The sequence below is a fragment of the Seriola dumerili genome, unplaced genomic scaffold, assembly GCF_002260705.1.
Source record: "Seriola dumerili isolate Sdu_G_001 unplaced genomic scaffold, Sdu_1.0 BDQW01000242.1, whole genome shotgun sequence".
Lineage (NCBI taxonomy): Eukaryota > Metazoa > Chordata > Actinopteri > Carangiformes > Carangidae > Seriola > Seriola dumerili.
In genome coordinates, this window is record NW_019174497.1 from 596,094 (window position 1) to 606,761 (window position 10,668).

Here is a 10,668-nt window from a genome sequence, read left to right on the forward strand (position 1 = left end):
CTGTTTCAGGATATATTTAGAATTTTCAAATAATTCATCTCTTTAATGATCCATCCGTATATTACCATGTGAACCAGTAATCTCCCACATAATTACTGGGATTTTCAATTCATATGATCAAAAGAAAAAAAAACAGAATGGAACGAAGTGTGTCCCAGGATTCACTCGAGGCTGTGAATTATCGGGCATGAAATATGGATGTCACAGTTTTTTATTTGAACGTTTTTTTCTCAGTGTCACCCGAGCGGCTGTTTGATTGATCTGTGCCTGCAAATGGGAGTCATCATGTTCTTCAAACAAATCTGGAACAACTTCATGGAGCTCGGTTATCCGTAAGTAATATGTTATTATGATCTTGTCCCATTAGAAATGCCATATTTAATCCTGTTTAATGCTGCAGATTCACATGATTGGCATTTTACACACCTTCTGTAATGTCTGTATAGTTTTTGTCCTTTAGGCCATTAGCATATCAAAAAGCTTTTCTCCTGCAGGAACACATCAAATCCTCTTGTGTGGGGCTTAGTAAAAGGGCTCCTGCAGCACTCGATACATTGTCAGAAATAATTGCTTTGAGTTGACAGTTAGCCACTTGCTATGTTCTCAGCTTGCTGCAGAACTGGTGGTCTCGTAGGAAGATAAAGAAAGGAGGTGGTGGAGGAGGAGGGCAGAACGTGGAGAATAAAGCCCAGCTTCCACAGTGGGACAAAGACTGGAATCTGCAGCCGATGAACGCCCATGGACTGGTGGATGAATACCTTGAAATGGGTAAAACATTACAGTCCTTTGAAGTGTGATATTTGAGTTTGTCTGAAGATGGAAGGAATCCATGTAAATTGTGGCCATTACTCAATATTTAACATTGCTTTTGCCAGTTTTGAGACAGGCATCCTCTGAAGCTCGTCCAAACCCTTCTTTCCTCTGCAGTTCTCCAGTTTGGCTTCACCACCATCTTCGTAGCGGCGTTCCCGCTGGCTCCTCTCCTGGCTCTGCTCAACAACATCATTGAGATTCGTCTTGACGCCTACAAGTTTGTCACTCAGTGGAGGAGACCCATGCCTGCCCGAGCCACTGACATAGGTCCGTGTGATCTCTGACTGCCTTCGCACTTCACCTCCTCAGTGTCTCTCACACAGAGTCTGTTTCATTTTTGGATCCGAGCCACTTCTTCCAACAGTAAAAACCAACCAAATATTTTCCATATTTGTCCGAGGGCTTATTGTGGCATGTTGCCCTGTAATTAAAGGAAGACTCCACCCTGAAACATTTAGAAATGCCTCAGCTGTAATGAACACATTATGTGTCAGTCGCACAGAATCAAAGAACAAAGCTCCTTTGTAGATTTAAGCTGACATTTACCGATCGCGCCGAGACAAATCTAAGGGAAGGCAGATAGGGGATTTTCCTCCACTGACAGTAGCCTTGATAGTCTTAATTATAATGCCACCGAGGAACATGATGTGCTTTGAGTAAAACAGTTCTTAAACTATTTGGTTACATACCTGCACATGTCTGTAGAAAACTGTTGAATCTCACTTTTTTATATTATTAACTGAGGAGACTTCACAAATCACAAATGAGTGATTTCATCAGGGTATGAAAAAGATAGGATTCTCCTTTTCAGTTGTTATTTATTATCTCTCACCTGAAGCACTTTGACACACAGATCACCATATAGATCAGTCATTTTCCTAACTGCCTTTTTTTTGTGCGTGTGCTGGAAACAATATTGGAAAATGTTAATTCTCTGTTTTGGCTGTCAGGTATCTGGCATGGGATTCTCGAAGGTATCGGCGTGCTGGCAGTCATCACCAACGCCTTCGTCATCGCCATCACCTCAGACTACATCCCTCGCTTTGTTTACACCTTCAAATACGGCCCATGTATGAACAAGGCACACCACCATGAGGATGAGTAAGGATTCAAAATAATGCGTAAAGCAGTGAATATACCCGGCAGAATGGCTTCTGTTATGGTCTGATAGCGTCTCCTTTCGCTCTCAGGTGTTTGCGCGGGTACATGAACAGCAGCCTGTCTGTGTTTGACATGAGCGAGCTGAAGAACAGCAGCCAGCCCAGATACTGCAGGTACAGAGACTACAGAGCACCGCCCTGGAGCTCGGTGCCGTATGAGTTCACCCTGCAGTTTTGGCACGTCCTGGCTGCCAGGCTGGCCTTTATCATCGTCTTTGAGGTCTGTCATCACTCCCTGTTTCTTTTTTTTTTTTTTGCCAATTCATTTTCTTAACTTTCATTAGTTCAGGTGCTATCACTGTTAAATTAAAAAAAAACCTCACAAGCGCAATTTAGGTGATTTTCATGCTTTAACTGAATCTTGCAGCTGCAGTAGGTTGAGAAATTTCACTCAAAACCCACAGAATAAAACTTAAAGCACGTGCTGGTCCAGATAAAAAAGGCATTTCTTCTTTTCTTGAAAAGTTGACAAGATTGTCATCTGATAATGTTGCTTTCTGAAGAAGAAAAACTGGCATAATCTACACTTATAAAACATTACAGGGTTTATACAATTCTTTATTATGGTCCACACAGTGTTTACCCTGGCATGCTCTATAAATTATGCAGCAAATACTGGCGAGTGTGAGTTCTGTGGAAGGTAACTCATAAATGATTAATGCTTTCCTCAGCACCTGGTGTTTGGGATCAAGTCCTTCATAGCGTACCTCATTCCGGATATGCCGAAGGACCTCTGCGATCGCATGAGGAGGGAAAAGTACCTGATGCAGGAGATGATGTACGAAGCAGAACTGGAGCACCTGCAGAAGGAGAGAAAGAAGAACGGACGGCGATATCACCACGAGTGGCCTTAGCTTTACCCCTACGTCTCCACTACACACCGCACAGCCCTCAACTCACAGGCACAACCTCCCCCTGCCTGCTTATTTGTGTATTTTAGCTTTGAGAGTCTAGCTTCACTCGGCTGATTCTGTACACCAAAGACGCCCCTCTTCAGTGACCAGATCCAGATCCCCAAGCCCGTTTGGCTTCAGCCCGGGCTCCGGCCCTGACCCCTCCCTCGCCATCTGTTCCACGTCCACTGTTGGCGCTGCTCTTGGTTTCTGGCTCTGACCCTCTCTCTCTCTCTCTCTCTCTCTCCGCCCCGCCCCAATCCCTCACCTGGCTTCATCCGGCAGGTCGCCCTGGGGTCTGTGCTGTGTCACGGCTTCATTGGGAAAACCTGTGCAATTGTAATGTTTACTATGCAGATCAAGGGCTGCAGATCACCACTGTTCACTTCCTGGCACCCATCCTGCACTCTTCTCTGTGTGGCAGCTAGCACTTCGCTTAGAGTCTGCAGTCTGGTGCAGCCAGCAGCATGGCCGCGTATTTTTCCCATAAGTGTCAGCAGAGCCGCTCTTCTAGAGAGCTCCCTGTGGCGCTTAGCGTTTTTTCTTGTTGCAAAAGTGTTTCTGGTGATGTGGCTACCAAATAAAACAGACACTGTTCTTGCAAAGCGACTGTATATTGCCCTTGAAGCATGCTGATTAATATTTGCTGCCGTTGCAAAAACTGCAAAGAAAGAAATAACAAACAGAAAAAAAACAGCACTCATCGTTGAGGATGTTATCATCCGTTCAGTACATTTGACAAAGAACTCTATGAAGTCGTATAAAGTGCATGGTAATATTGTTTTGTACCTTTTGATAGATAAAGTCCTTGTCTTGAAGCCTGGTTCACATGTGTCTGTACTCAGTGTGAGCTGTGTGTTAATCTCTGTCTGTGCAACTGCTGAGCTTGACTGTCTTGAGTTGAGGAAATGTGAACTTTGTGCGATTTGATTGTGCCTACAGTTGTGCACCCCACAATTGTGTCACCGACATCACGTGTGCCTGTTTGTGCTGCACGTGCTTTTTTCAAGTGCAAGAAATATTCTCTCTCCTTGTTCTGTTGTCTGATCTGCTGTAAACTCTCTGAACCCTCCTGTAAGGATTTGTGTTGGACGTGAGTCACACCACAGTACCTACTCGGTTCTCAGCTAATGACTCTGAAGCACATCGACGGTGTACGTTGTAACGCGACTCCCATCATGAGCAACGTATACGCTCGCATGCAGGAGCTACAAATCTGCTCTTCCGTCCTGCGCTCGCAGCCTGTTTTTCATTTGCTGTTGGAAACCCTGAAGCGTGGTTGAAACTTGGATCACTTAGGCATACCTGTGGCTTAGAGGTTCAGTTTGCAAAGAACATCCATCCACTGTTCTTCCCTCACAAAGTACACTAACATACTTCACTTCCAGTCTTTTATTAAGCACATGGTCAGATGCGGTTTCTGCTGATTTCTGACCTTTATCGATGAGAGACCGGGAAATTTGGTTTTGTTAAACGCAGAGTCGTGACACTGCCTTTTATTGTGGTGAGTTCTGATGCCATGGATTAGAGCAGCATGTTTTTGCCCGACGAGAACTCAGGAAAATAGGCAGCATGAGTGACACATCCATCTGTGAGGCTGAGTCAGAATCAGAATGATTTCCTGCATCATTCATGTTGAGATGGAAAGTTGTGGAGTGTGTAAAGTGAGGCATTAATGAGGGAGTTGTATTTGGGAGGTGATGAAAACTCAAACGTCGGCCCAAACCCTGACCCAGCACAGGTCATGTCGACGATGTGCTGGTGAATATGATCGTATGTGTGATGGTTAAGATATGCAGAGTAAAAATGAAAGTTACACTAATGTAACATGTAGAGGTGAAGAATGTCACTACCCTGAATGCACTGCGCAGCACTGAGAAAACTGATTCCCTCATTTTGCAAGAGAGTTGTACATTATTTGGATTTGTTCATTCACTTATTTTGCAGTTCTTTGTATATACATTTTATGATGTATGTAATGTTTTTATACTATTTACTTTGTGTTACCAGTATGAGTCTGAGTTCACCTGTTTTCACCCTCAGATAGACAAAGTAACGTCCACATTTCTCAGGTGTCCTCTGAATGTTTGCAGATGATCAACTTTTTACCATATTTTCTAAGATGCAATCAAAGGTATCCTGCTTTTTTAGATATATATTTTTGCACTGCAGTGCATTGCATGACTAATGCAAACTCACGATTAAAAGCATGTTTGATTTTCTTTTTGCATAATCCCAGCGAGTGTATTAGAGCAGAGCAGAAATCATGGAATACAATCATACAGTTAATCATGGAGACTTATGATGCAGGTTGTTGGCAAAAAAAAAAAATGATGCTTTCAAGTCTTAATGTTCAACCCAGTGATTCATAATCATTTCACTCACAAGAGAGAGATGTTTGTTTTTAAATCTTATTCCAATATTTAGGAAACTACTCCAGGTTTTCAGAATATCGTCCCTGCTATGTGAACATTGAAAATCTATGCATGTTGTTATCCTCGAGTGCTACATTTCCTTTGAACAGATGTAAATGTACTGGTACATTTGTACTGTAGAGTATGCATGACCTAACACCTGCTTTGAGCAGTGCTAACTTCTGTAAAGTTGTTAACAGCGTCTTAAACATATCACCTCCCTTTTACAGTGTTGATGATTTTTGGAGGTCGGGACAAGACACGTGTTTCTCGATGTGGCAGAATTTTATACTGTAAGAGTATTTTCTAAACAATATCTTAGACGCCAGACTGATTCACACAATCTGTCCAGGACTGAATTCCAAGGAGAGTCTGATTAAAAACAAAACTCAGACCTGTTTTGTTTGAACATTCAACTGGGAGTTAGAATTATGTTTACCCTCTAAGAGCTGAAGTGTTTAACCTAATGGGATAGGGGTAATTTTATGAGTAATAACATGACCTTGGATGTTTGACTTGCCCAGCTACTAATCATCTCTTCCTCGTTATCTTCTCTCTGAGAGCATTAGCTCACCTTCTCACTAATACAAATGCTGCACAGTGGTGGAAAGGTGTGTCTCATGCCTTCTGCTGACGGCAATAGCACAATATGGGTATTGTACGATAAGTAATAATGGCATGACCTTGCACATCTGAAAACAAAGCAGTCTAGAGGGGATTAAGCTTTCTGTTCTATGCTATGCCTCCTAATAGGATTGTGCTTGAGCAAGTGACGTGACTTGACGTGGAAGCACAGTGACGCTAGACCATAGATTTAACTGTACGTTAGGATGGTATCAGTCGTGACATGAAGTGTATCAATAACATTGTTTACTTCGTTCCTGTTTACATGTAAAAACATATTGAGATGTATAAAAATAATACAACATGAAATAATTTGGATATCACTCTTTTCTGTAATAAATCATGGATTGTATCTTTTAAATCAAATCTGGTCTCTTCGTTTTTGTTTCTGTCACAATGTAAAAATGGCAGACAGGCAGCCTCTGGGCCTCGCTGATATCATCATCATGAGTTTAACTAAATCTGCTTATGGAACAAACCAGAGCAAGGCCGAGTGCAGAAATTGTTTTCTTTTTTTTTTTTTCCTCCTCGCTATTATCACAAACCACAAATCTTCTTGCCAGAGAGTCTTCATATAACATATTGTTAAAAAGATTGTGTTTCAATGACAAACCCACTATTTGAGTTTTGTAGGATTTTCCCACTACGTTATGACTGTTTACTGCCACTGACGCTCAGCCCTCGTCTCTAACTGCTTTTCCGTTCATGTCACGTCGGTTAACACCAGGCTTCATTTTTTACAGTGAAATCTAAACACTGCAGAAGAAACACGCAAAAGGTCTGGTTTGTTTTGAGCCCTAATGACAGACGCTTAATACTTTTATTATTTCCTTCATTCTGTCTTACTGTTGGACGCCCACACGAAGATATTTCCTTTCACCTCTTTGACCAGCAGACGTTCCATACTGGCCTAAAAAGCTGTGGTTTCACAGCAGAGCAGAAACCGATTTATGCTTTTCTATCTCGTGGTGCTGCCACTCCATATAAAGGATGGTAGGTGTTGTGTGGCACTGGAAAACTAAAATAGGGAATATTAAAGAAGCATTTTTATAGGCAAAGTCCATGCAAAAAAAAGAAGAAGAAAGAAGAGAAAAAAGCCAAGAAGAAGAAGAGTTTAGATCGTTTACTCAAGTAAAAGTGGCAATACAACAATATCTAAATACTTCATCTCAAGTAAAAGCCCTGCATTCAAAATCCTTCTTCAGTTAAAGTACAGAGCTATGTATCAAAAACACATTATACTGCATATAATTTCTCTTTATCTGACAACATAATTTTACCTCTTTATGGGGAATTTCGGGGAAGGAACTGCTAACAGCCCACAGACACATGGCAAGGGCCCACAGCTAGACACTGATTTCTCTGCACGGGACCAGAAGACAGAACTGCAGAACAGTTTTAACATAGTCTCACAGCAATCAGTCAATCAGTGCTAGAGGTAATGATACACACCTGTTTTTACTATCATTGATTAAGCAGATGATCTTACACACACACACACATTTAATGTTAATGTTAGGCAGCAGTGTCTAGTGAAAAAGGGTGGAGAAGCAGCTTTTTCATATTTGTGTTTCCTATTAAAGAAAAAAAGAAAGATGCTCTGGTTTCAGTTCAGCTCAGTCGCCTGTAGCTGCAGCAGTTGGATGTTTTGTGCGAGGCACCAGAGTTAAACCTGTGGGTCTGTTTACCAACAAAACAGAAGCCGCATTATTCACATTTTGTGAAGAGCGGTTTTCCAAAGCAGACACGATTCCAACCCAGCCTCGTATATAAGTGATTTTAACCACTTTCCCTTTCGTGCAGACTGCAGACATTAGTTCTTGGTCTCTCCGAGGACCTCCAGGTTACTGATGTTATTCATACAGCACAGATTTACAGTGCAGGTTAGGAAGGTAATCACTGCGCCCACTGAGACTGTGGCCATAAATCCAACAGTGCTGAGGTATGAACGGAGCCAAGGATGACCAGCAGGGGCCCAAGGAGTCACAACACTGACGTCCACAAATCATGAGAGCACACAGCTAGCCGAGTACAGGAAACTGTTTGCAGCATTGTACAACAAGCTCTTTACTGTTCTATAAAGTGTATTCAGTGAGATCTGTTATGTCAAATAACTGTTTGTGCTAAAGACAAAATAGGCTACAGCCACACAGAGACAGTGACAAGGCTGTGGACTCTTGTCAAGTCTTTTTCAAAGGTGCGTCCCCGTTCACAGGCTGTCAGCGTGTTTCTTATCAGTTCACTGGGTTAAAGCTTTTACTGGCTCCTCTTATGTGCTGAGGTCTATTCATGATGAGTTTTAAGCATCTGAATTGACAGCACACCTGGAAAGCCTTGTTTAAATTATACAGAGCAGGAAAAGGGGAGGATATATGCGCCATAAACTGTTGATGTAGGTATTGTAGTATTTTAAGATTTGTGCCTACTGAATAAAGCATTTTTTGAGAATGCAACTGAGCCATTTCAAGCTATGAAATTGTATGAAAGTTTGAATACTTTTTGCTATAATGCTTTTTGCGTAACAGCTGGTGAAGATAGCAGTACAGCAGGGATGAAAGAGGGGCGAGATTCAGATATGGGGCGTGAGTAACAGCAGTGACAGATGAGTTGACCAGAGTAAAGTGTCCTGCCCTGAGAAGCTGCAGCCTCAAATTACTTTGCAGAGCTGGATGGATGAAAAAACCGACATCTGAGCACTGGGTCAATTTCATTAATTCTGGACAGACTAGACATAATCTACTATGAAAACTTTGTAAATCATAATTTTGTGCTATTTTTCCTTTATATGCAGGGTGCCCCACCTGCAAACTGATCCAACATCCAGCATCACACTATAAAATTTGACATATTGGATCTGCTTGTTCACCTTAACTTTGTGGTCTGCAGCACAAATTAATCTGTAAATAACACATTTTGGTTAGTTGCTGGCGGCCCTGATAGGTCACAGTTCTGAGTGTGATGATGAATAATTAACTGGTTTGTGTGGTCATCAGTATCGTCAGTTTAAATGAAGAATTGTGTAGAGATCCACTGAAAACTACAGTGAAGGAAAACCTGGGAACAGCATGATCCGATGAGACAGAGAACTGGAAATCATTAGTTATACAGCAACAAAACAAAAACACTTCATGCTATGTCAAAATGCTTGCTTGGGGGCTGAAAAAGGGTTACACAAAGGTTGTACACATGGGAAAAAGACATCCCGAGAGCAGACAACATAACACAAAACAGTATGATGAGCAGAGTGAGGAGGCTGAGCGACAGAACGCTGATAATTGAGCGACAAATAATTAAGTTTTAACAAACACTGTTTTCTAAATTTCCAACAAACAGTCCTTCTGCATGTAGTTATTGTCACTGGAAGAGCAGAGTCAGGGCCTGAGTCTGGTAGGAGCTGTATCTCAGGATTATGGGCTGATAGGATGTGCTTCTACTGGAGGGGGTCCAGAGAGGTGGTGTCAAAGCTGAGGGCAGAGGTTATTTGTCATCAACACTGTTCCCTTTAATAAGACTGTCAGGGGCATGATGGAAGATTTCTTTCACCTTTGGATATACATCTGTGACCGTCAGTGACTTTGTTTCCTGTGGATTTGATGCGCCCACTTTCCAGAAAGTTTGTGACCTTATTGCTTTTAAACATTGTTCAGCACGCGGGCTCATGAAAGTGTCATCAGTCAGCTGTTGTCTATAGGTGTAGGAAGAGACAACAAAAATGTCTGTGGCAGTGATTATAAAGGTGAAATATAGGTGAAAAATAGCACAAAATGGTATGTCTTGTGGCAGTATTGCATTACAGTCTAATGAGGCCTCTGACAATGGAATAATTACTTCCTCTGCTTCATTGAATCTCTCCATGGATGTATTTTTAATACACTTCACACTGCTCTTTATGAAGTGATCTGTCAATATTTGTTAAATTTTCTGCAGGAATATCTAAACTACACTGATATTAAAATTCCTCTCCAGACATGTTTTAAGGTTTAAGGTTTTCCCACATAAAAAGTGGGGGGAAAGTGGAAAAGTGGGGCTGGAAGCACATCTACACTTACTTCCTCATTGAGAAACACGAGGCTTTAAGCCCCGCCCACCACCGCTGCTTGCACAGGTGAAACATCGGTGCCTATCAAGATGGTTAGCAGAGGAAACAGCAGAGACTCTGCCACATGTTTGAGCCTGTGTCAGTCCCAGACCCAGGAGTTTGTTGCGGAGTGAGGAGTTTGTTGTGCACCAAGATCTGTAACTAGAAGAGGTATCAGAAAGGTAAGCTAGTTATTTGTTTATGTTATTTGTTAGCTTGTATCTGGCAGTGGCTGACACAGTGTTAGTAGCTGTGCTAATGCTAACTCTCGCTCTCTGTACTGACAATGCTTCAGGTTTATTTTGCCCACCCCGGTCCCCGCAAGTTGACAGGATTGGTTCCTTAGGTGTGTGATGTATGAAACCCTGGCTGAATGAATCTGTGTTTATGAGACTGTCATTGCATCCATGGGTTCACTGCAGTTCCAAGGTGGAAATACTCAGTCATGGCATTGACTGCTTATTTCGCTCGTGATATGTCTTGCATTATATAAAAAACACCATGAAAGGTGTTTTAAAAAGGTTAAAAATGTGATTGTTGATTAGCCATATGTAAATGTCTTAATTCCTTTAAGAGCTTGCTGTAATGAAGGGCTACATAAATTAACCCACATTCACGGCTGATAACTAGCCAAAACCTCTGTCTTGTGAATTATTAAATCTAACTAATTCTTCTGGTTGTGATGA

The 10,668-nt window shown here is 41.9% G+C and overlaps 1 protein-coding gene across 1 annotated transcript in view; it reads left to right on the plus strand.

Annotated features, from left to right (window-relative positions):
- ano3 (anoctamin 3) overlaps positions 1-6,237 on the plus strand; it is a 32,643-nt gene extending 26,406 nt beyond the window's left edge. Inside the window, exons 20-25 of the mRNA XM_022756291.1 lie at positions 235-332; positions 608-768; positions 928-1,080; positions 1,764-1,914; positions 2,004-2,193; positions 2,645-6,237. Coding sequence (XP_022612012.1) covers positions 235-332; positions 608-768; positions 928-1,080; positions 1,764-1,914; positions 2,004-2,193; positions 2,645-2,827 — 936 coding nt within the window. The 3' untranslated portion in view covers positions 2,828-6,237. The remainder of the gene's footprint in view (positions 1-234; positions 333-607; positions 769-927; positions 1,081-1,763; positions 1,915-2,003; positions 2,194-2,644) is intronic.
- The last annotated feature ends 4,431 nt before the right edge of the window (positions 6,238-10,668 follow it).